Source organism: Balaenoptera acutorostrata, chromosome 1 (assembly GCF_949987535.1).
Source record: "Balaenoptera acutorostrata chromosome 1, mBalAcu1.1, whole genome shotgun sequence".
In the NCBI taxonomy this organism is placed as follows: Eukaryota; Metazoa; Chordata; class Mammalia; order Artiodactyla; family Balaenopteridae; genus Balaenoptera; species Balaenoptera acutorostrata.
This window is the reverse complement of record NC_080064.1, coordinates 46,078,156-46,099,421: the sequence shown is the minus strand read 5'-3', so window position 1 is coordinate 46,099,421 and position 21,266 is coordinate 46,078,156. Positions and strand designations below refer to the sequence as shown.

General features: G+C 51.2%; 1 protein-coding gene across 7 annotated transcripts in view; it reads left to right on the top strand.

Annotated features, from left to right (window-relative positions):
- SSBP3 (single stranded DNA binding protein 3) overlaps nt 1-21,266 on the top strand; it is a 164,967-nt gene that overhangs the window by 54,263 nt on the left and 89,438 nt on the right. Inside the window, exon 1 of one of the 7 annotated variants that reach the window (XM_057540913.1) lies at nt 13,879-13,992. The exons of 5 other annotated variants lie outside the window; for them this stretch is intronic. In XM_057540913.1, coding sequence (XP_057396896.1) covers nt 13,948-13,992 — 45 coding nt within the window. In that variant the 5' untranslated portion in view covers nt 13,879-13,947. Of the gene's footprint in view, nt 1-13,878; nt 13,993-21,266 lie in introns of those variants that run through there. One more of the 7 variants, XM_057540917.1, reaches the window with a different exon arrangement.

The window sequence follows — 21,266 nt, the reverse complement described above, 5'->3', positions numbered from 1 at the left end:
GACACTCACCAGATATGTTTGAACCTGAAATGGAGATGGGTAAAGGAGAGGGAGGTTAAAGTGGATGACGTGGCCATGAATCCTGACTGAAGTGGAGCCATCTCTAGATTTTGATATGTTTTTCTGGCCCTCACTTTATGAATACAATGAAGGCAGCACTAACCTTTACCTGGTTTCTCCAAGAGGAGCTGGCATGCTTCTTCAGAGGCAGTGCAGTGCTGGGCTCCCTTTCTAATTTGGCTTCACTGGGAGGGAACCACTGGGCACCAGGGCCTTTTGTTCCTGACTGGGGGGCAGGACTGCTTGTTTACAACCTCATATTCTGTCCTTTCATCGCCAGGATGTTCAATGTGTCATGGCAGTTCTGATGCTTCTGCCTTGGATAGCCAGCAGTTTTTTCATTCGTATAACAAACATCTGAGTGCCTACCATGTGGCAGGCACCGTTGTAGGCACTGTGAGCACGGTGGGGAACAGCACAGTTGACATCCCTGTCTCTCCTCGTGGGGCTGACGTTCTAGTGGATGGTACAGAAATCTGTTGTGGACCTTGGGTCTCGAGCTGATTTGGAAGATAGGACTGTAATAATTCTAATCTCTCCTTCATAGTGGCTCTTTTTTTATACCCCACATTGTGCGGGGCATCTTAGGTTTGCCATCATGTTCCATCCTCAGATGAGCTCTTTTAAGGCAGGTATTGTCACCCCATTTTTGCAGATGAGGCCTCAGAGAGCACATAGCAGGTGCTCGATAAATCCTTGTTGGCCAGCTGAATGGCGTGCGGTTTGCAGATAGTGGAGCTGGGTTTCTAGCCCAGCCCAAGTTCTCAACAAGTTGTCGGGCTGCCTTTCCAGTGCTGCACCTGTCCCGTGAGGCTGGCTTTATTTTGTGGACTGGCTTTGAGTGTGAGTGCCAGAGCCCAGGAAGATTGTGGTACAAGGTCTTGGTGTGGTCTCTAACCAACTAGATCTGTATTATCGATCATCGCTGCCACTGCCACTGCTGGAGGATGCTTTGTTTCTGGTGGTTTTATAGAAGTGGAGGTGAGATTTAGAGGCCACTTGCTTCCCCGGCGACTGCTGTCAGTCTCCTGCCCTCTCCACTTGAGGCACATTGGTACTGCCATGTGAGCTGTGAGTGTGGTAGGGGATTGAGACTGGGATGCGCCTGCCCCGATGCCCCAGGACCCCAGGTGACTCTTCTCCTTAAGCGGGCACAGGTGAGGCAACGTGTGGAACCTTGGGCCCCGTTCATCTGCCCAGCCAACTCTTTGGCCACCTGATGTTGACTTGGCCCCCTCAAGTTCCAGGTATTGGAAATACAAAACAAATAAAGCCCAGCTTCTGGACGGAAGCGGGTTGGCTTTCTCTTTGGGGAAGCTCAAAGCGCAACAGCTGTGTGGGTAGACTGCTCTCCGGGTGTTAACCTGCTTGGCAGGCTGTTGGAGTAGAAAGTTCCAACAGGCGTCAGGCGAGTGGGGGAGGCATGTGGCTGGCCATGGGGAGCAGGGGAGATGGGCTACCTCCTTCGCCTCTTGTCTGTGCCCTTGACCTTCAGGCTCTGTTCTGAACTTTCTCCTTTTCTCTCTCCGTTTCTGCTGACTCTGCTAATTTCCACTTACCTTCCACCCCCTCCCCACATCTTCTCTATATTTCCTAACACCTTGTGCATTGCCTCAGACACTCCTTGGCTGTTCTCAGTTGACAGGGCAAGGGGCAGAGTCCACCACCAAGTAAAGGTCACCTTGTGTCACTGTGACCCAGCCTGGGAATGGGGACTCTGACCTGTCCCAGATGATGTTGGTGGAAAGTCAAGGGTGGTTGCACAGTTGTCAAGGTGGCTCACATTACCCTGAACTGGGAGCAGTGCAGAGAAGGAGGAGAGGGGTGGGTAAGGGCGTAGCTGGAGGTTGGCGGGTTGGAAATAATTCAGGGTGTATAAGTTTCCTAGGCTGCAGTAACAGACTGTCACAAATGGGGTGGCTTTAAACAGCAGAAATTTATCCTCTTGCAGTTCTGGAGGCTAGAAGTCCAGAATCAAGGTGTCGGCAGGGCCACGTTCCCTCTCAAGTCCCTGGGGGACAGTCTGTTCTGTGCCTTTCTCTTATTTTCTGGTGTTGCTGGCACTCCTTCGTGTTCCTTGGCTTGCATCTCTCCGATCTCTGCCTCTGTCATCCCATGGCGTTCTCCCTGTGTGTCTCTGTGACTAAATTTCCCTTATTTTATAAAGACACCACCAGTCATTGGATTAGGGCCCACCCTAACCCAGTACAACCTCGTCCTAACTTGATTACATCTGCAAAGGATCTACAGACTTAGAACATAGTAGTTGATGGTTTGACTTACAATTTTTTGACTTTACAACGGTGGCAAAGCGATATGAATTCAGTAAAAAACCGTACTTCAGATTTTGAATTTTGATCTTTTCCCAGGCTAGTGATGGGAGGTAGATCTTCTCTTGTGATGCTGGGGCAGCGGCAGTGGACGCAGCTCCCAGTCAGCCCAGCAACCACAAGGGTGAGCAAGATAACGCTGACCGCAGTTCCATTTTTGGACCACCACTCTCTTTTTCACTCTCAGTACAGTATTCAGTATGTTACATGAATTAGCTTTTCAACACTTCATTTTAAAATAGGCTGTGTGTGAGGTGATTTTGCCCAACTGTAGGCTGAAGTAGGTGTTCTGAGCACGTTTAAGGTAGGCGAGGCTAAGCTCTGATGTTCAGTAGGTTTGGGGTATTAACTGCATTTCTACTTAATGATATTCTCGTAACCCCATTGTAAGTCGAGGATGATCTGTATTTCCAAATAAGGTCACGTTCATAGGTACTGGGGGTTAGGACTTGAACATATCTTTTAGGTGGACACAATTCAACCCACAATACAAGGCGACAGTGCCTGTATCCAGAGGAGGTATTCAAATTCCTATTTTAAGGGGCCTTAAAGATCCTAATCGACTCTGTAATTTCAGCCAGTCCAGTAAATTTATGTAAGGAATCCACTATGTGCCAGGTTCCGGGCTTGGCCCTGCACAGAGATGAGATGCCTCCTGGCCCTTATGGTGAGAGGCTACTTCTGTGGAAACCAGGGTTTTTAAAAGAAAGCTTAAAGGAAATGTTCATGCAAGTGCCTCGGGGATGACCTTAGAAACACCGACAAGCTTTTCCTTCCGGCCCTATTAATTTTGAGGCCAGCTCGATCAAGCCAGGACTTACTCTCCCTGCCCTCTGGCAGAAGGAGATGGGGAAGGTGGCCGGGAACCCGTGGATCTGGAGGCCTCTTTCTGTGCTTTCGTTTCTTCCCTGCCAGTGAGGGTGGGACTTAGAAGGTCTTTGAAGTGTGCTTCTTGGCGTTGGCTGTTCAGGCAGCCTTGGGAGCTAGGAATGGTTTTATTGGAATGGCAAATGCTGGGCAGGGTCAATAAGGAAGTTTTTTAATAGTGGTTCCTGTGTTTTTGCTGTGGATACACGTGGGTCAGCATCTGATGGCTCAGGCCGGTGCCTTGTCTTCCCTCACAGAAGTTTCCGATTCAGGCAGAAGGATCTGACACTGAGTCTGAAAATTCTTCCCATGACTTTACAATCTCCCTGGTCTGAGAAGGATTTCCACACAGGCAACAAGAGTGGAGCAGAAAGCATTTGTAGCTATTGTGTTGGTGAAAACCAATGTAATGTAAATAGGAAGTCTGGATTATATGTATCCTCAAGACGCTGGGACTGAAAACCACATGCACCAAAAGAAATTTACAGTTGTGCACGGTTCAGAGCGCTGTCTGCTGTAGAGGGCTCAGGTGGTAGGGGTACGTGTTCTGTTCTCCATCCCTCCCCTCCTTGACCTGCCCTCCCCCAACCAAAAAAAAGAGAGAAAAATTAATTAGGCATTTCCCCCAATTCTGTCACCTCTTTACCAGACCATCACCTCTCAGAATATGTGAGGTCAACTAGATCTACCATCCGTTCTAGCCATCATTACAGAGAGGCAGAACTCTTTATGTGTCCCTGAATGACCACACCACAGAGGACCCAAGGAAGTATCTGGAATATGCTTTAGTCTCCCCACTCGCCCCCCAGAATGATACCTTTCCCATTCCCAGAGGGGGCCTTTAGGAACCTGCTTTGGGCAGAAGCATAAGTATTTATTAGGCCAAGCCTGATTGTGTGCTTTACCTAGGTAGCTTTTTAAGTAGATTAGTTTCATGTCTTATTTACAAAAAAGTTCATGGATGTATGTTCATTGTGAAGGGAATTAGATAGTAAACATAAAATTCTGGCACTTCTACTCTCCAAAGATTAATGTTGTTAAAGCCCTGATCTATATCCTGTTGATGTGGCTTATTTCCTAAACATGTCCCTGCCCTCAGGAGGTAATATCTGTCCACTTGGCTGATTCAGCCTATCACCTAACCAGAGGTACCTCTTGAGACTCTAGATGGTGGATCTTGAGATTCTAGAACCTGTGTAGCATGTGGCTTCCCTTCCAGGGGGCTTGCCCACACACCTAACTGCCTGTGGTTCTCCCGACTCTTTTCTCTGGTTGGGAGCTCTTGTAACTGATGTTGCCAAGAACTACTTTCTTTCCCTTGGGGGGAGGGAAATGGGGTGTAATCCTTGCTCCAAATCCTAGAGTCTAGGACTGCCAGGTGGACCTCATGTGTCGAGCAGACAAGCTTGTATGGAGCTATGGTTTTTAACCTTTACGGGCCCACGGAACCCTGTGAGACTGATAAACTCTGGTGCCCTCCGGTACTGCACGTTCACATGTACAAACGACTGTGCATAATAGGCCCAGGGGTTTGCAGACCCTTTGAAACCCATCTCTGAGGCCCTTCAGAGGCAGACATGCCACCCCCCCCACCCCGCCCGCCGCTGGCTGACATGGCCTCTCGGTGTCCGTTTCGCCTTCTGTAGGACAGTGGCAACAATAGTTACCCGACAGTTATGCGGTTGTGACAAGGACTGTGGTGGTTCTAGCTGCTCACATTCGGTTCTTTCCCCAGTGCTCACCGTGACCCAGTGAGGGAAGTCTTACCAACCCCATTTCAGAGATGAGAAAACGGAGGCTCAGATAGGTAAAGCCATGTGCCTAGGGTCATAAAGTGAGAGTCAGGGTTGGAACCCCGGCTGTGTGGCTTTAGAACGAGTGCCGAACGCCTGATTCGCATCAAGGTACGTAGTAGGTGCTCAGTAAAGGGTATCAACGATATTAAAAGCGGCAGAGGGTTAGGGCACAGCCAACCTGTTGGTAGTGGGGCTCCCCCTCCCCCACGGCCCCCACCTGTCCTAAGTATCCTCCCGATGCAGGATCCGGGCTCCGGGGTTTGTGGGGCGGGCGGAGGCGAGCGTAGATCCGCCAATCCTGGGAAATGTGTAAAATCCTGTTCCTGAAAACCGGCCGGGTTCTCAGAGTGTCCCGGCTGGCATGTTTTGCCAGTCACGAAACATGATCCATACGCTGTATTTTAGGACTCCCCATCTGTCAGCATTGGGGAGGGCTTTCACTTGACGGAGCTCAAAGCCTGCCAGCTCACCCGGGGCGGGTGGGGGGTGGGGGGGTGGGGAGAGGTGGGCAGGAAGGATCTGTGACAGCCAGTGGATATGTTCCTCCAGGGAGGGTGCCGTCTACCTGGTTGGGGGGCCGGGAGCCCGAGAGAAGGGGTGGGGCGTCCTTGGGTGCCTTGGCCAGCAGCCTCGCAGATCCCTTTTCCCATTATTCACTCCTTTTTTAGACAGATCCCCACTTGTTCCTTAAGCAAATTGAGGTACGGGGGGTTAAGGCTCTTGTCCAGACTTTGAAGCTGCTAAGAGACCAAGCTGAGATTGAGCTGAAGTCTTTAGGTTCTGTCCAGTGCTCTCTGTTAGCCGAGGCTCTCCTCCTGTTTCCTGGGTTCTCCGGCTCTGGGTGGTGCAGGGCTGGGTGGGAGATGCTCCCTGGGAGAGGGAGGCAGTGAGGAGAGGGAGGGGGTAAGCCTTGCTCTCAGGCCCACCTGGCGGGGCGTACTCCAGGCCTGCCCCCCGCCCCACCCCTCCGGCCTGCTGGTGGTAGAGGAAAAAAACACTAAGAGGGCTATTGATCCACCCTCTCCTCTGAGGGAGGGCCGCAGCACATTCAAGCTTTCTTTTTAAAAATGCATTAACCTGACCGTAAGCAGGCCCCAGTTTAAAAATAAATAAAAGTAAGACAAGAAGCAAAACAATTGGGAATGGGGACAGGAAAAGGGTGTTTGAAGAGGGTCCTTCTCCATGTCTGTGCCAGTTCCAGGCTGGGATGCCATGCCTGGATTTTGGAGCTCGGGACTGCCCTGCTTTGCTGTGCCCTGGACCATCTGCATCTCTCCTGGTGACATCTGTGCAGAGGAAATTTCCCCAAATCCAGAGGTTCCAGGAAACCCTTTGGGGGTGAGGCAGGCTGGAGTGTGGAGGCAATCCATGTTTGAAAGCCTGCCTTGCCAGCCCCCGATCTGGGCAGTTTGGTCTCTGTTTTGGCCCTCAAGCCACACTGGCCTTCTCTTGGTTTCTCAGAAGTGCCTTTGCACGTGCTGTTCTCTCTGCCTGCTGCCTGGAAGGGGTGTCCATCTCTTGCCTTTCTCCCTGGGCTGCAGGTTAGCACCTGCACTCATCTTTCAGATCTCAGCCTAAAGGGCACCTCTTGACCCTGGTGGGTCAGGCCTCCTGTTATATACCCCCGAGTCTCCCAGTACTTTCCCACTGTAGCTCTTACCACAAGCATAATAAAAGAATTAACTTACATTTTACAGCATTTAGTAATGAAGCTTGAGGAAAGCAGGGACTGGTCTGTCCTGTTTGCTAAGTATTCACTGTCCAGCTTGGCACTGAAAAGGAGCAGTAAATCCTCACGGAATGGGTGGATGGTGGGTCAGGGTCTATTCCATTTGGCTCATAGATACGGTTTGGGTGAGGGTAGAAGGAATAAACGTTGTAATCAAAATTCGCTGCGATTTTCTAATGTTTCCAGAGGTGTGGGCCCACTTTCAGGTCAGGATATGGTTTCAGAGTGGAGCCCCCAACCCTTGAAAGGAGGAGACTTCTGCCAACAGAGCAGTAGTTAGGGTGCAGGGTCCCCGAGCTGGTGTCCCTCAAAGGTTGCCCGTTCTCTTGGTGGGTGGGAAGACGTGGGGTCAGAGAACAGAAACCACTTGGCTAGGATCACACAGCAGAGCCTGTGAAGGCTTTTACTTGGGCCCCGGTTTAATTGTTAAAAGGTGATTAATCAAGCACCAACTACCTACTGGGCAGGCATCGTTTTACTGCCCCGTGTGGTGACACCAGTTCGTGGAAGAGGAAATGGAGGCTCGGTGAACTTTGGTACCTGCTTCAGAACACAGCAGAGGCAGCATTGGAACTCAAGTCTTTCTGATTTCATAGCCCGGTGCCTCCCAGTGAGCGGGGGTTGGAGACAGCCTTGGGTCTTGGATTGGTTCTGGTGGGGACCCCCTGCCTCCTACTAGCCAGGGGAGTTGTGACCACTTGTAGGAGCCTCCGTTGCTTCCAGCCATCTGGGCTCAGGGGAACGATGGTTCCCGGAGAACCCCCTCTCCTCCTCCACCTGGCTCACCTCCTTTTTCTGTGTCCTCCCTCTCCTCTGCTGAGGAAGCCTCAGAAATTCCTCTCTCCTCCTACCAGTCGCCATTTCCCTGGGAAGCCACTGGGGATCCTGGGAAGGTTCTGAGGGTGATAAAGCAGAATTTGCACCATTCCGGGAGTAACTTTCCATCATTTGTGGCTAAAAATAAAACGTGTCCTTGCTCCTCACTGCTTGTAGGCTTTCTTATGGGGTTTCAGTGGGAGCCACTTTTCCGTTTGTCCCCTTTCCCCATTGACTCTCGGCGGGTGTGGGGCTTCCCACAATTTGGGGACATGGGTGGGCTTGATGCCACTCATCGCCTCTGAGAGCAGCGCCCCTGGGGCCTTTCTGAGGAAGCGCTCTGCTTCTCTGTGGCAGCAAACAGCCGCATGGTCGGGCGGGCCCTCTGGCACACGGGCGGCCACCCGGGGAGGTCTACTCCCTTGGCAAATATTACCACAGCCGAAGAGACAAGCCACCTTTCGAGGATTTTCTTTGTGTAGCCTGCTTCTTTTTGATATCAGGAATGCACAGAGGCAAGAGAGATAAATTAATTTGTTCAATTAATTTTGTAAATATTGACCGAGCAGAAGTTTTATGCCAGTCACATGTCAGGGACCCAAGGGCTTACCAACAAGCAACATGACACAGTCCCTTCCTTGAAGGCACTTATCCTCAGGGTCGGGGGAGAAAGATGTGAGCTTTCAGACAGAACTAGAGCAGGGGAGACACAGAGTCCTGCTCCCCTCACCACCCTTTCTTCTAGAATTCACTTACGATGTGTGCCTGAGTGGGGAGCTAAAAGCTGAACCGTACATTGTGCCTTTCGCTTTTTTTAAGACACTTGCAATTCCCCTCTCCCCCAGTAAATACTTTTTTGTGTGTGTTTACTATGTGCTGGGGCTGGGCACCCTGCTAGAACTTCACTTGTTTTTATTTCACTGGACTCAACGTGCTTGTGTAATTACTACTATTGTCCTTATTTTCCAGTTGGTGAAACTAAGACCCAGAAAGGTGAATTAACTTGCTTAAGATCCCACAGCTAAAATGTTGCAGAGCCTGGATTCAAATGTAAGCAGATTAATTCCAGAGCTCACTCTCCTAACCGCTAGCTGTATAGACACGTCCTCACTGAGAACGTCTGTCGGCTAAACATCCACTATCTGCCCAGCATGAAGTACTCTAAATAGATGCTTTCTCTTTAAAAATCTTCATTATGCTTTCTATTTGGTCTTTAATATTCCTAGTAACCCTGTGGGATGAGAGAGCACTCCCTAACCCCAATCTGCACACCCCCCTTTAATCCAAGGTCTCTGTAGAGGGCACTGTACTTAAGAGGCTGGAATTAAACCATGTTGTCTTAATCCAGAGCCTCTGGGTGAGAGAAGGGCCCTGAAATCATTCTGCAAACTGTAAAGTGCCCCATGAAATGAAGGTCACGGGAGAAAAGGTATGTGTGTAGAACACTGACTTGTAACACCAACCTCACGTGTCATACTTGGGGATTTCTAGCACGGTTGTCACGGTCTGGTTTCAGGTACCTGTGAAAAATTATGGTAATTAAAATGTAATTTGGAATCCCCAGTTGGCTCCCAGCAGCTGGTCCAGATGTAGGAGGCTGGGGCTGTCTGTGCTGGAACAAGCTGAGGCTTGTTAGGGGTGTCACTTTGTTCTGCCCTTTGTGTTGCTGGGTAGAAGGGTGGGGGCACAAGATACAGGAGCTATTTTTACACCATTCACGTCATGTTCAGTATTACTGGATGTTTGTGGTTGGGTCCCTGTTTAGCCTCAGCCGGGAAGCGAGAACTCCCTTGGCTGCCTGGGTCTGTATGGAAACTCAAGCTCATGCCCCTTGGGTACATATATTTCTCTAAAGGCTGTGCCGTCACCCTGGGTAGTTTGGAGTTGTCTTCTTAGGTTTAGATTTTCCAGGGCTCTTCAGACTCCTTCCTGGAGTGGAGGGGGCAGCATAGGTAAGAGACCATAGGCTTATCCCCTCCCTTATTGATTCAACAGATGGTTTTCCAGTTTGAGGTACATGCTAGATCTTTTTCAGGTACTTGCAAAGTGAAGTCAAATAAAGTATTATCCCTCAAGGGTTTTATTTTATTTTTTAAAAAATTTTATTTATTTTTATTTATCGATTGATTTTTTTTTTTGGCTGCGTTGGGTCTTTTGCTGTGCGCGGGCTTTCTCTAGTTGCGGCGAGCGGGGGCTACTCTTCGTTATGGTGCGTGGGCTTCTTATTGCTGTGGCCTCTCTTGTTGCGGAGCACAGGCTCTAGGCGCACAGGCTTCAGTAGTTGCAGCACGCGGGCTCGGTAGTTGTGGCTCATGGGCTCTAGAGCGCAGGCTCAGTATTTGTGGCACACGGGCTTAGTTGCTCCGCGGCATGTGGGATCTTCCCGGGCCAGGGCTCGAACCCGTGTCCCCTTCATTGGCAGGCGGATTCCCTACCACTGTGCTACCAGGGAAGTCCCCCTCAAGGGTTTATAGTCTGGTTGGGGAAATGGAAGATAAACGTTTGCTTTAGCTTATGCAAGCCGAGCATATGTGCCAGGTTCTGTTGGAGGTCCTGCAGATCCAGTGCTATCATAGTAGGGGGAACAGGGCCGGTGGGAACACAGAAGAGGGGCGCCCAGATCACACGCATGGTCAGAGACAGCTTCCTGGAGGAGGTGATGAGTTGCAGGAGTTGACCTAATGCGTTGGGTTTCACGTGTGTACATGGGTTTATTTGCTGTTGAGCTTCATTTGTACAGTCGGTTCCTCAGTACCTGCGGGGGTTGGTTCCAGGATCCCATGGATTTGGTGGATGCCAAAATCCATGGATGCTCAAGTCCCTTATATAAAAGGGCCTAGTACAGTTGGCCCTCTGTATCCACAGGTTCCATTTCCGCAGATTCAGCCAACCTGCGTATCGCGCGGATGAGGAACCTGTGCCTGTGGAGGGCCGAGGGTATACATATGTGACATTATGGTTATAGTCATTGTATCTTATTCAGTTGAGGTCCTGGAATTTTATTTTTATGCCCAAAGGGCTCGCTGCCTTTGAAAAGCACTGTATGTCACCTAAGCCCTTGTTGCTTCAGAGGTCAGAGATGGGAGGTCAGCCTCAGCCCCGCAAAGCCTGCCCTTGAAGTCTCTGCCTCCTCTGGCCTCTTGGCACTTCCTGCCCCTCTTCCTCTTAAAAGGGCAGGCCAGAGTGGGTTATTGCACAGCAGGGGTCAAGACACCCAGGTCCACAAACCCTGGGCCCTGGCCTGGCTGGCGCACAAGGCCTTGAGTATGCATGCCAGGGACGGGCATCGGGTCCTACCTGCGTATCCTGCTGATTGGGGTTTGTGGCCCTGGGGGAGGAGGGTGGTTGGTGGATCTCACTGTTTAGACCAGCTGTGGGGTCTGTCGCAAAGTGGAAGTACCAAGAAGCAGAGTGCTCACCTGAGGCTGCTTCAGAGCAGGGCTCACACCTGGAGTTTGCAGAATATGTCCTGGTTCAGTGCTCTCTCCACTTCCACTCTGTACGTATGCATTCATTCATCTAACATAGGTTCCTGCATCGCATCTCTCCTCTGCCACGCCCAGGGCGGGGTGTTGAGGAAGCCAGTGAATTAGGTACAGCCCTGCCTCTGGGGTAGCTGACAGTTCTGGGTGGTCCCCGCCCAGGTGGCCACAGGGGCCTGACCCGACATGTGCCTTCTGGGACCCTCTGCAAATAGCTGGAATGTCTGGAGTGTTCCCACCATCCTTGTGAGCCACATGCTGACACTGCAGCATGCCAGGCCCTGTCCTTGGCGTGGGATTATTTGCAGTTAGTATTCCAAATGTCAAGTTCCCCTTGACTTGAGCTGAGCAGACGAAACAAAATGGCAGGCAGATTAGAAGGGGCTTGAGAAGCCTTTTAGGATTTGAAAACCTTACTTTGTTGACTTTGAAAAGCTGCTGAACCGGGCTGCTCTGCAGAGGTGGGGGCGTCTGTCAGGTGCCCACTGTCTTCCTGGGCCTGGGAGGGCCTGGCCAGTGCTGCTCTCTCCTTCAGGTACTTGGGAGCTGGGCGGTGCCCACTGAGCTTGCACAGCAATTGAGTCCAGTCCCTTTTCCTTAGTGAGAGCAGAGGGGAGGAGGGTGGGAGGTGAGGAGCTAGAGTCTCTGAGGTTTCAGAAGGGGTTTGAGTGGGTCCCCCAAAGTAGGGGGGGCATGTCAGTCAGTATCTGTTTAAACTCGTGTTTGCGTTGCCTGATGTTGAGACTGGTAGGTAAGAAGGGAAGTAGATGGCCTGCCATATTATAGTCCCTCTGAATGGATGGTGAGAGGTTTAAAAAGCTAATGCTCACCAAAGGTGCAGAAGTACCTGGCTGGGACCTGGAGTGTCATTGCCTTCTTTCTACAGATGTGCAGAAAGATGTGGTAGCTGAAGCTCAGAGAGGTTAAGTAATTTGTGCGAAGCCACACAGGAAGTGGTAAAGCTGGAATTTGAGTAGTCTCTCTGGCTCCAGTGCCCATGCTTGTCCCATGACATCACATTGACTCCTCCCTTCTCGTGAGACTCATTTCTCCTGCCCTTCCCCCAACTGCTTCCTTTTCCTGCCTGCATTCTCCAGGAATCCCTCTGTGGGTGCTGCCTCATCCAGCCTGGGAGAAGTAGTAAGAGCTGAAAGTTTGAGAGAGAACCCCGCCCCCAACTGCTTTTCCGCCACATTCCAGGGGACAGAGTGCTTGTCTTCCTGGATCTTACGTGCATACTTGGCTCCTGGGGACAGGCAGAGATGAGGCTCACGCCTTGTCGGCCCTCTCAAGGTCCCAGGAAGGGTTTGTGAATTGATGCGTCTGGGATCGGGGAGATGGACTTTAAGCGGTGTGAAGCTTCTGTAGTCTGTGGTGGGCAAGTTTTAAGGCTGGCCTGACACATGGCCTTGAACCCCACCCTTAAATTGGCCTCTGTTTCCTGCAGCCATTGCGGGCTGATTGCATAAATGTTCTCGCATGGTGCACAGTTGCCTGGCCCCAGAGTCTGGAAGGTGGTTTTTGCCCTTTCTCTCCTTTTGCTTTGCCCACGTATGCGTGAGTGCCTTTTATTCCTAAGAAACGCAGCTTTCTCAGTCCCCATCCTGGAAATATTGCTGGAATGCAATAAATCTGATTGTGTTTATGTTGAAGAAATGAAACACATTACTGTGTGGGGAGGAATGCAGGAGATGCCTTGCAAGGGGGCCGTGTTTATTGACAGCAGTTTGCACATGTGGCTTTATTTTTGAAAGCATGGTTACCCCTCCTCCCCCCACTTCCTTGATAGAACCCTGGTAATAAGAGCTGTCTCATGTATCCGGGTGTTGGGGTGTTGGACAAACAGAGGGCAGAGCTGGCCAAGACCTTCCCAGCTGTGGCTGTCACCTTCTTAGTTCTGAGAGTCTGACTTCTTTGGACCCTGTCATTTCTCGGGATTTTCAGCTCTTCCAGGGACAGCGCCTCTGTGCTGGTTGAGTCAGAGCTGATTAGTGAATCTTCCCGCTCCCATTCCAGCTTGGAAACAACAGGATGAAATTTAATAGGCATAAATGTAAAGTCCCATAGGTGGGTTAAAAAAAAAACAAACCCAACTTCACAGGCACAGGATGAGGAAGCTTCATTTGAATGGCGAGCAAGAAAGTGACCCTCGAACGTACCAGTCAGTCAGTTCTGTGTGCCAGCAGTTGGCCATCACTGAAAGAAAGTGACGCAGACTCGCTGAATGAGGATTGTGTCCATAAGGAGAAGGATGATGTTGTTAATAATTCATAATAATAGCTAGGTGCTTTACACGCATTATCATTCCATCTTTAAATCCATCCTTTGAGGTAAGTCAGAGGATCTTCTTTTTTCGGAAGAGGAAAAAAGAAGTTACACTGTGCCCAGTGTTACACTGCAAAAAAGTGGCAGAATCAGCTGGAACCCAGAGCCTGTGCTATTTTGAGTGAAGTAGAGGGTCAGTAGATGGTGGAGACTCTGAATGAAGAAACGCTGAAGGAAATGATGGCATTTAGCTTGAAGGCAGTTTTAATAACGTCTGACTTTTGTATGGTCCTTGCTGTGTGCCAGGCACAATTCTAAACAGTTGATGGATGTGTGTGTGTGTGTGTGTGTGTATGTGCATATATATATATATACCTCAACTCCATTATTATTTCTGTTTTACAGAGGAGGAAACTGAAACACAGAGAAGTTAAGTGAGTTGCCCAAGATGATATAGCTTCTAAGTGGCTGAGCTGGGAATCAGAGCCAACTAGCATGGATAAGTGTTCTTAATTTTTAAACCATGCAGGCTTGGGGAGACTGGCTGGGGTGGGGAGAGAGCCGACTGTCCTCTTTGTTCTTTGCGGCAGACTATCTGCAGGATGCTGGCTGCTGTGTTTGGATCCAGGGCAGACCAGGGCCTACGGGTGAGTGTGTAAATGCGAGAGGGTCAGCTCTCCTAAATCTGGACACCAGGTGCCTGTGGAGTAGGCCCTTTGAGGGGAGGCAGTGAGCTCCCTGCTGCCGGTGACTCCTCATCCGTTGGGGCTCCTGCAGAGGCGAGAGGGTGGAGGAGACCACCTGTGTGGGGGACGAGAGACACCCCACCAGGGCCCACCCATGTAGCTGTCTGGCTCCCAGCCTTTTGTTGAGGACAAGCCCAGCTTTCCTGGCACGTCCCCCACCCCAGGCAGTGGTGTGTCCCTGTGGACCGCTGGAGGGGAAGTGACCGGGTGTCTGCCAGGTCCAGCCTGCCCTATTAGGAAGCCCCGGCTGTCAAGCCCAGCAGAATTGCTGACGGAGGCACCGGGAACAATGCTGCGTGGGAGGAGGTGTGTGCATGCGTTTGCTCGCCTCCTGACCTGTGTGCCAGCAGTGACACACTTTATTTGTCCCCTCTGGTCCCCTGTGGGCACTCAGCCGGGCTCTCTGATGCTTTTGACTCCCACTTGGGCTCCTGGTCCAGCTGCAGCTTTGGCTGCAGGCAGGGAAGCCAGTCAGCTGGCCCTAGTCCCTCCTGATGCCAGGGGAGCTGGGGGCACTGGCTCTGGTTTGTCCTGATTCCAGGGAAGTTGGGAGCACCCCTTCGGCTTACATGGTCTCCTCAGAGCACTTCCCAAGGAGGCCTGGGAGCCTGGCACCTCCTTGTCAGGTCAGGGAATGGAGGCACGGAGAAGCGGAGTGACTTATTGGACGCCACATAACCAGCGAGTATGGCTGAAGCTATAATCAGGTCCTGGTGACTTGAAACAGGGATCATTTGGCTGATGAGAAAACAAGGCCCAGATTTGCAGCTTGACCTGGCCAAGGCATCTCAGGTCATCAGTGACAGAGCCAGAGCTAGGACCCAGGTCTCCTGCCCCCAAATACCGTGTCCTCCCTACTCTGCAGCCCCCTCCTCCACTTTTGGTTTCCTGGCATCTCATTTCTGCTGGTGCTTCTCCTGCAGGGCTGGTACAGTGACTGTGACTGCCACACAGGTTTCCTCTCCCCCACTGCTTCCATTGCCTTCTTTGACTGCCAGTGTCTGATTATCCCAGTTGTCACTTCCTTTGCCTCCTAGGACTGGTAGCAGCAGCTGGCTTATAGGAATTTAGCCAAGTGGAGGGAGCGTAGCCTTAGCCAGGCAGCTTTGGGATCCAATCCCAGCTCTTCTACTTGTGAGCTGTGTGACCTTAGGCAAGTTGCTTAACATTTCTGAACCCTGGTTTCTCATCTGGGAGTTAAGATGATTTGGACTAGATAACCTCCAGTGGCCTTCCAGTCCTGCAGGTCTTTGACTAGTGATTTTCATGAAAGTGAGTGTGACCCACATGGACCTGCGTTTGGAGGCTCTTGGGAAGGGCAGGTGACATAGACTAGCGGGATAAGGCCTGTGTTGGGAGGCACAGGGCATGCATGCGTTTAGAATTCTGGCTTCACTGGAGGCTGTTGCCTTGGCTTTGGGTGCTGGTGGGTGATCGGGGCAAGGGACCCCGCCATTCTTTGTCCCTTCTTTGCTACTTCTTTCTCTGCATGCATGCTGTGGGCATGGACACTGTTTGTCCTTGGTGGTGACCACTCAGAGTAGAGAGGTTGCCAGAGGAGGGTTGGCCAGCTGATTGGCATGGCCTGGGCCAGCCGGGCACAGGCAGGTGTCAAATCCTGCAGCCTTTCACCTGGATTGAATGCCGCTGGATTTTGTCGTGAGAGGAACTCAAGCCCTGTTATTAGGCCCAAGAGATCTCTACTCCACATTAGATCACAGGTGTGAGGTGCAGGGAGGGGTGTCAGCGTAAAACCAGAAGCCTTTGGCCTTTCGTCACTGTGTTCAGTCTTGCAATTGTGTTGGCTGTTTACATGGTTTTCATTCTTTGGTTTTTGCCTTGGCTGTGAAGTTGTACTATTTTCTGAATTAATCCTGTTTCATGTAACCTGAACCCAAGTATCTGGCCATGAAGGGCAAGTTTTTTTCTCCTCTTCCTTAACAAAGGATATCCTAGACTGCAGCATCTGGAAATGATTTGGCATCTGGTTTAAGTATGTGTGCGTGCATGCACACACTTCTAGAATATAACATGCCCTTACCCACATAATACGCCTTTGTCTCTCCATATACCTGTGTTTCTTTCTATGTAGATGACTTTACATATGGAGGTCATTATATCGGGACATATGCTTACGTGTGTATACATGTATAAACCTTTATTTCTACTTAGAATGAGGAAATTTTCAAGGGCTTGATGTGTGTTGTGCGGTGCAAGGGCACTTGCACTGATGGATGTATTTTTCTTTGAGAGGTTTAATAAACCATTTAGCACTGCCTTCATGACTGTAATGAGCTGTTTCCGCATTATTCCTAGGCTCTGCCTTAACAGGCCTCCCAAAACCCCGTCCCCACTATAGTGTGGCGGCCCCCACCCAGAGTTGGGTGCTCTAGAGAGATGGCATGGTTCAAGGTGCCCCTTGTTGACCATCTCTTAATGGTATCTCTTCGCTGCCTGGTGTTGGCGTGGATGGGAGCCTGTCCTGGGGATTTCTGGGCCCGTTGTGTCCCTCAGATTTGGGCTCAGGGAAGGAATGTTTTGACGGCACAAGGTTGGAGCTGTGGGTTGTATTGAGATTGGGCTGCGTCAGCAGGTAGAGCCTGTGTCCTCACCTCGAGGGTGATAGGCAGGGGGCTCTGAGTACCTCTGTCCAATCTGGTGGAGGATGGCCAGGGGAGGCAAGTGAGATGACGGTGGAGAGAGAGGACACCCCCCTCACTCCCCCATGGACTAGGGTTTGTCCTTGCTCCCTTTTGCCCCAAGGGACTGCTGGGAGGCTGATTTATAGTAACATCTTAGACTCAATGCCAGGAAGACTGTGGTAACCACAAGGGTGAATAAAACAGGAATGGGCCTTGGAGTAGGCAGGTGGAGGTGAGCGAGGCCGGGTGGATGATGCCTGGGGCGTGTTATTAACTCGTCTCTGAACTGCAGGTTAAGGTGGGGGGGGTGTAAGGTAAAGTGGGGTTGGTAACAGTCCCTCATGGTCACCCTCTAGTCCTCTTTCCCCTGGCACTAGTGCCCCCTGGGGTAGCCTCCCTCCGTGGTGGCAGCAGTTCCATTTATCGATTTTTGCTTTTTTTCTGGTGACAGTGGAGTTTGGCCCAGGTCTCCCTCTGGCTCAGGTCTGATGAGAGCCCTTGAGAGCACTTTCTTATGCATTTTCAGTCCTGCCCTCTCTGCTTTGGGGACTGCCTAAGGGGAGAATAATGCAGGTCTCTTTCCTCCTTCTGCTCAAGGCTCTGGGTCGGGGGTGGGGGTATTAGGGGCCAAATGATTCCTAAGCCAGGATACTTTCATAACAGGCCATGCCATGCATCATTGTGTCAGGGCAGCAGGTAAACCCGGATTGTTTGGGATGTACAGCTCTTTAGTGAATGTCGAAGGTTCTCCCCGCAGCTTATGGAACATTTGACCAAAATCCACCTGAAAAGCAATCCAGGGTTCCTCTCCCTTGCCCACCCCAGCCCTAGCAGCCTGACGGGAACTGTGAGGTGAGGAGGGCCTTCCCCCAGGTCTCAGGGAGAGGTGCACCTGTGTTGTGTACAGCATTTGCTGCCGTGGCATCCAGATTCTAAGAAGCTGGGGGCTCCCTGCTTGGGATGGTGCCTCGGAACAATTGATGGGGAGCTGGTTCCCTGAATTGGGTCTGGAAAATGTCCATTTCTGGTGAACCCTCACAGAGCCTATGGTTTCCTTGAGGCTTTGTTCAGCTCCCCTGTAGCGTGGGGCCTGGGCTGAGCCTCAGGGCCCCCGGGGGAGGCAGAGGCCCTTGACAATGGGCCATGTGTGATTGCAAGCCCCAGCCTGGCCGGCCAGCCTGCCACCTCCAAAACATAACTCAATATTGATTGTGCAGGAGGCCCAGACTCAGTCATATACAGTAATCCTCGCTCTTTGAAGGGAGAAAGGAAGTGGATTTGTCCCTGGTACAACATGCCTTGAAAAATGAATCTTGATTTAAGATTCACCTTTTTGCAGCATATTTTAAAATGTCAGAGAGATAAATATGCAGGTTTCCTAATGTGTCTGCCTTGAACAGCCTTTAAAAAAAAAAAGTCTATCATTCATCCTCAGGGTCACAGGTGTGTTCAAACCGCCCCCCCCACCTCCCCCGCTCCTGCCTTTGATGGTGTGGTGTGTCCATCTCTCTTCCATGAGCAGAATTTTGTTTGGGCCTCAAAGTCCCTTTGTCCCAAAAGTCCAGGAGATACATTTGTTTCCCCAGTTTAAAGGTGTACAGAGAGTTTCCAAAATATTTTTTGGAACTTTCTGTTGGACCTGTGAAACAGGCACTGGCTTCTAGCTACTTAATCTATCAGGGGACCCTTTTCACTTCCCAACCCACCAGCCAGAGGAGCCAAAGAGGGAAAATGCATGCTCCAGCCCCTGCCCTCTGAGATGGGCATGCACCGGCTACTGTGGCAGTAGAACTGAGGAAGGTGGGCCTGGTGTGAGGGGAGCCCCATTCTTGTGGTGGTGCCTTTGGCCAGCACTTCACTTCCATGGTTGGGGTAATGGCGCCTTCTAAGCTCAGTTCAGATTTGGAAGGGCTTTGGGCCACAGGTGAGGGAGATGCTGCTGGAAGGTGAATCGGTCGTGGGGTTTATATCCTGTTGTCATTGTGTGTGGCTTTTAGCAAGATACCCTGGCAGCCCCGCTGGTGATTTTTGTCCCAGAAGGAATTAGAGGAACCCCAGGGTTTTTCAAGATGTGAGTGTGGATGTCAAGACATTGTTAGGCTGGCTGAGGAACTTAGAAACCTCAGTGGCCAATGCAGCCTTGTGCCTGGGGGAGAGCTGCCAGGGGAGCTTGTGGTTTGACAGGTAAGTCATGAAAGGTTAGGCCTGGAAGGAACCTGGAGGGGTCTCTCTACTCTAGCTCCTGCCATTATGTAGATGAGGAAATGGAGGCCCAGAGAGGGCCAGTGACTTGGCCAAGGTCACACAGAAGATCAGCTGCCAAGCCAGAACCAGAGCCCAGCCCAGCCCAGGTATCCTGACCCCAGTCTGATGCTTTTCATCACCTTGATTTACTATCTCAGGTGGGCCTCACTGGTGACTCAGAGGTCCTGACTGCAGCACGTGAACAGAGCTTGGCCAGACACCGGGCTCATGCAGGGCCGCCTGCCCTATTCTGGGTCAGTGGGTTAGATTTCTGAGGACTGTCCCTTTGGCATTGAGGACCTTGCCTGTGCTCATTGTTCCCCTGCTGGGTCCCCAGTGTGTTGCTGTCAGGGTGCAGGGAGAGAGGATGGGAGGGTGGGAGGCATCTTCCTGCATGGGATCTGCCTGGATATGAGGTCGAGGTGGCTGTGGAACAGAAGGGGGAGACCCTGGGGTAAAAGCCCCCATTCTCCCTCTCAGTCCCTCTAGTTGCTCTTCCTGTTCCCTGAAAACCATTTTGAGGATCATAACATTCATCATGAGCTTTATTATGGGCGACTCTTCTTCATGTTTAAAAATAAACGCTGGCATACAGAACTATATTTGGTATATGGAAGTCTTTTGCATATAAATGTGCTTAAAGGACAACTGCTTTATTGAAGAAGCAGAGTGAGCCCCAGCTAGCGGGGCACGTGGGGGGTGGGTGCTGAAGGGACCCGGACCGAGGTCTGCCTTGCTCAGGACATTTGGGTTGTAGCCTTCAGTCCTGTTGAATCTGCCGTCCTTTCCCCGGGGACAATTGCAAAACAGGATAACTGGTACTTAAAAATTCATAGAAAATGTTCTTATCACAACGTCATAATTGTTATGACTCAGAAAAGTAGAATTGCCAATCTACTCTGCCTGTCTGCCCTCACTTTTGTTGCCTACCGAGTCCCCAGCAGCAGCTGCAGAATCATAAAGAGAGAGAGGGAGAGAGAGAAAGGAAGAAAGAAAGAAATCCAGGGCAATGCTTTATTTATGTTAACGGCTACATTTGACTTGAAAATTCCGTCCCCTGAGCCTTGAGGTCAGCACATTACGGAGTGATTGATGGCTGTCAGGAGCGGGCAGGGCGGCAGATTGCAAAGGGGAAGTGGACAGATGATGCCCTGGCTTTCGAGGGCTTAGCAGAACCCAGGCCTTGAAAGGAACTCGGTGGAAAACAAAGCAGATGGAGAACTCTGCCTTGGCCCCTGCCTTTTCCTTTATTCTCTCTTTCCTTTTTCTTCCCTTTTCTGTTGAACGTTAGGAAGTAGGGGGGGCACCTCACTCCATCAGCACATGCCAGGAGTATCGCTTTTGGGTGTTACGCCAGGTAGGATCCTAGAGAGGCCGGACCCAAGAGGGCGCCCCCATTCGAAGCAGGTGTCTGCTTAAAAACCACCAGGCTCTTCCATCACGTCACCCGTTGTTAAAAGCCCCGTAAGCATCCCCCACCTTCTCCTTGGCCCCATCTTCTGAATCTGAAAACCAAACAGGGAGGACCAACTCTTGGGGCAAATCGTTCCCACCATACGATCTGGGCTACTGAGGATTATGTTTCCAGAGGGCTTCCCGGCTAATCCTTGTGTGTTTTCACCAGTAGAAACAAATGGTATCAGACTCCCAGGCCTGTTTACAGATGGGGAGACACGGGAATGATGGAGGAGCTTTGAATTTTAAACATTAGCTAATGAAATTGCAGACGGGGGCACTGGGTGGAACGGCCTGGGTATTCCCGTGGAACGTTTCTCCGTCAGCTGTGAGGGAGAGGCCGGCCGGGCTTGCTCTTGTGCTCCACAAACATTTATGAAGCCCCTTCCCTGTGCCAAGAGCTGCGTGAAGTAAGAGCTCTCGGAGTCCTGCCCTGGGGTGTCCCAGCTCCGTCAAATAGAGAACACAGCCTCTGTGATGGGGACTGCGGGAGGAGAGGCACAGCTCAGGATGCCGGGGACTTTCTGCAGGGAGGAGGGCGCTGCTGACACCTCCCGAGGAGGAGGGAAGGGAGCCTGACCTGGCTAAAAAAGGGAAGGCACTGGGGAGGGGAGGGCATTCCGGGCAGATGCTGATGGGGGAGGTGCTGGGGGAGTCGGAGGTGGGCCTGGAGCACTTGTGTCTCCGCTCTAGAGGCCCCGGCAGGATGACGGGAGGCTGGAGTTCGTCATTTCCCCTGCCTGCGCCTTCCCCTCTCATTGCTGCTCCTGTGCCGTTGTGTCAGAGACAGGACTGTCTGTTCATTCATCCGCTAATTGTTTTGATAAGAGACTC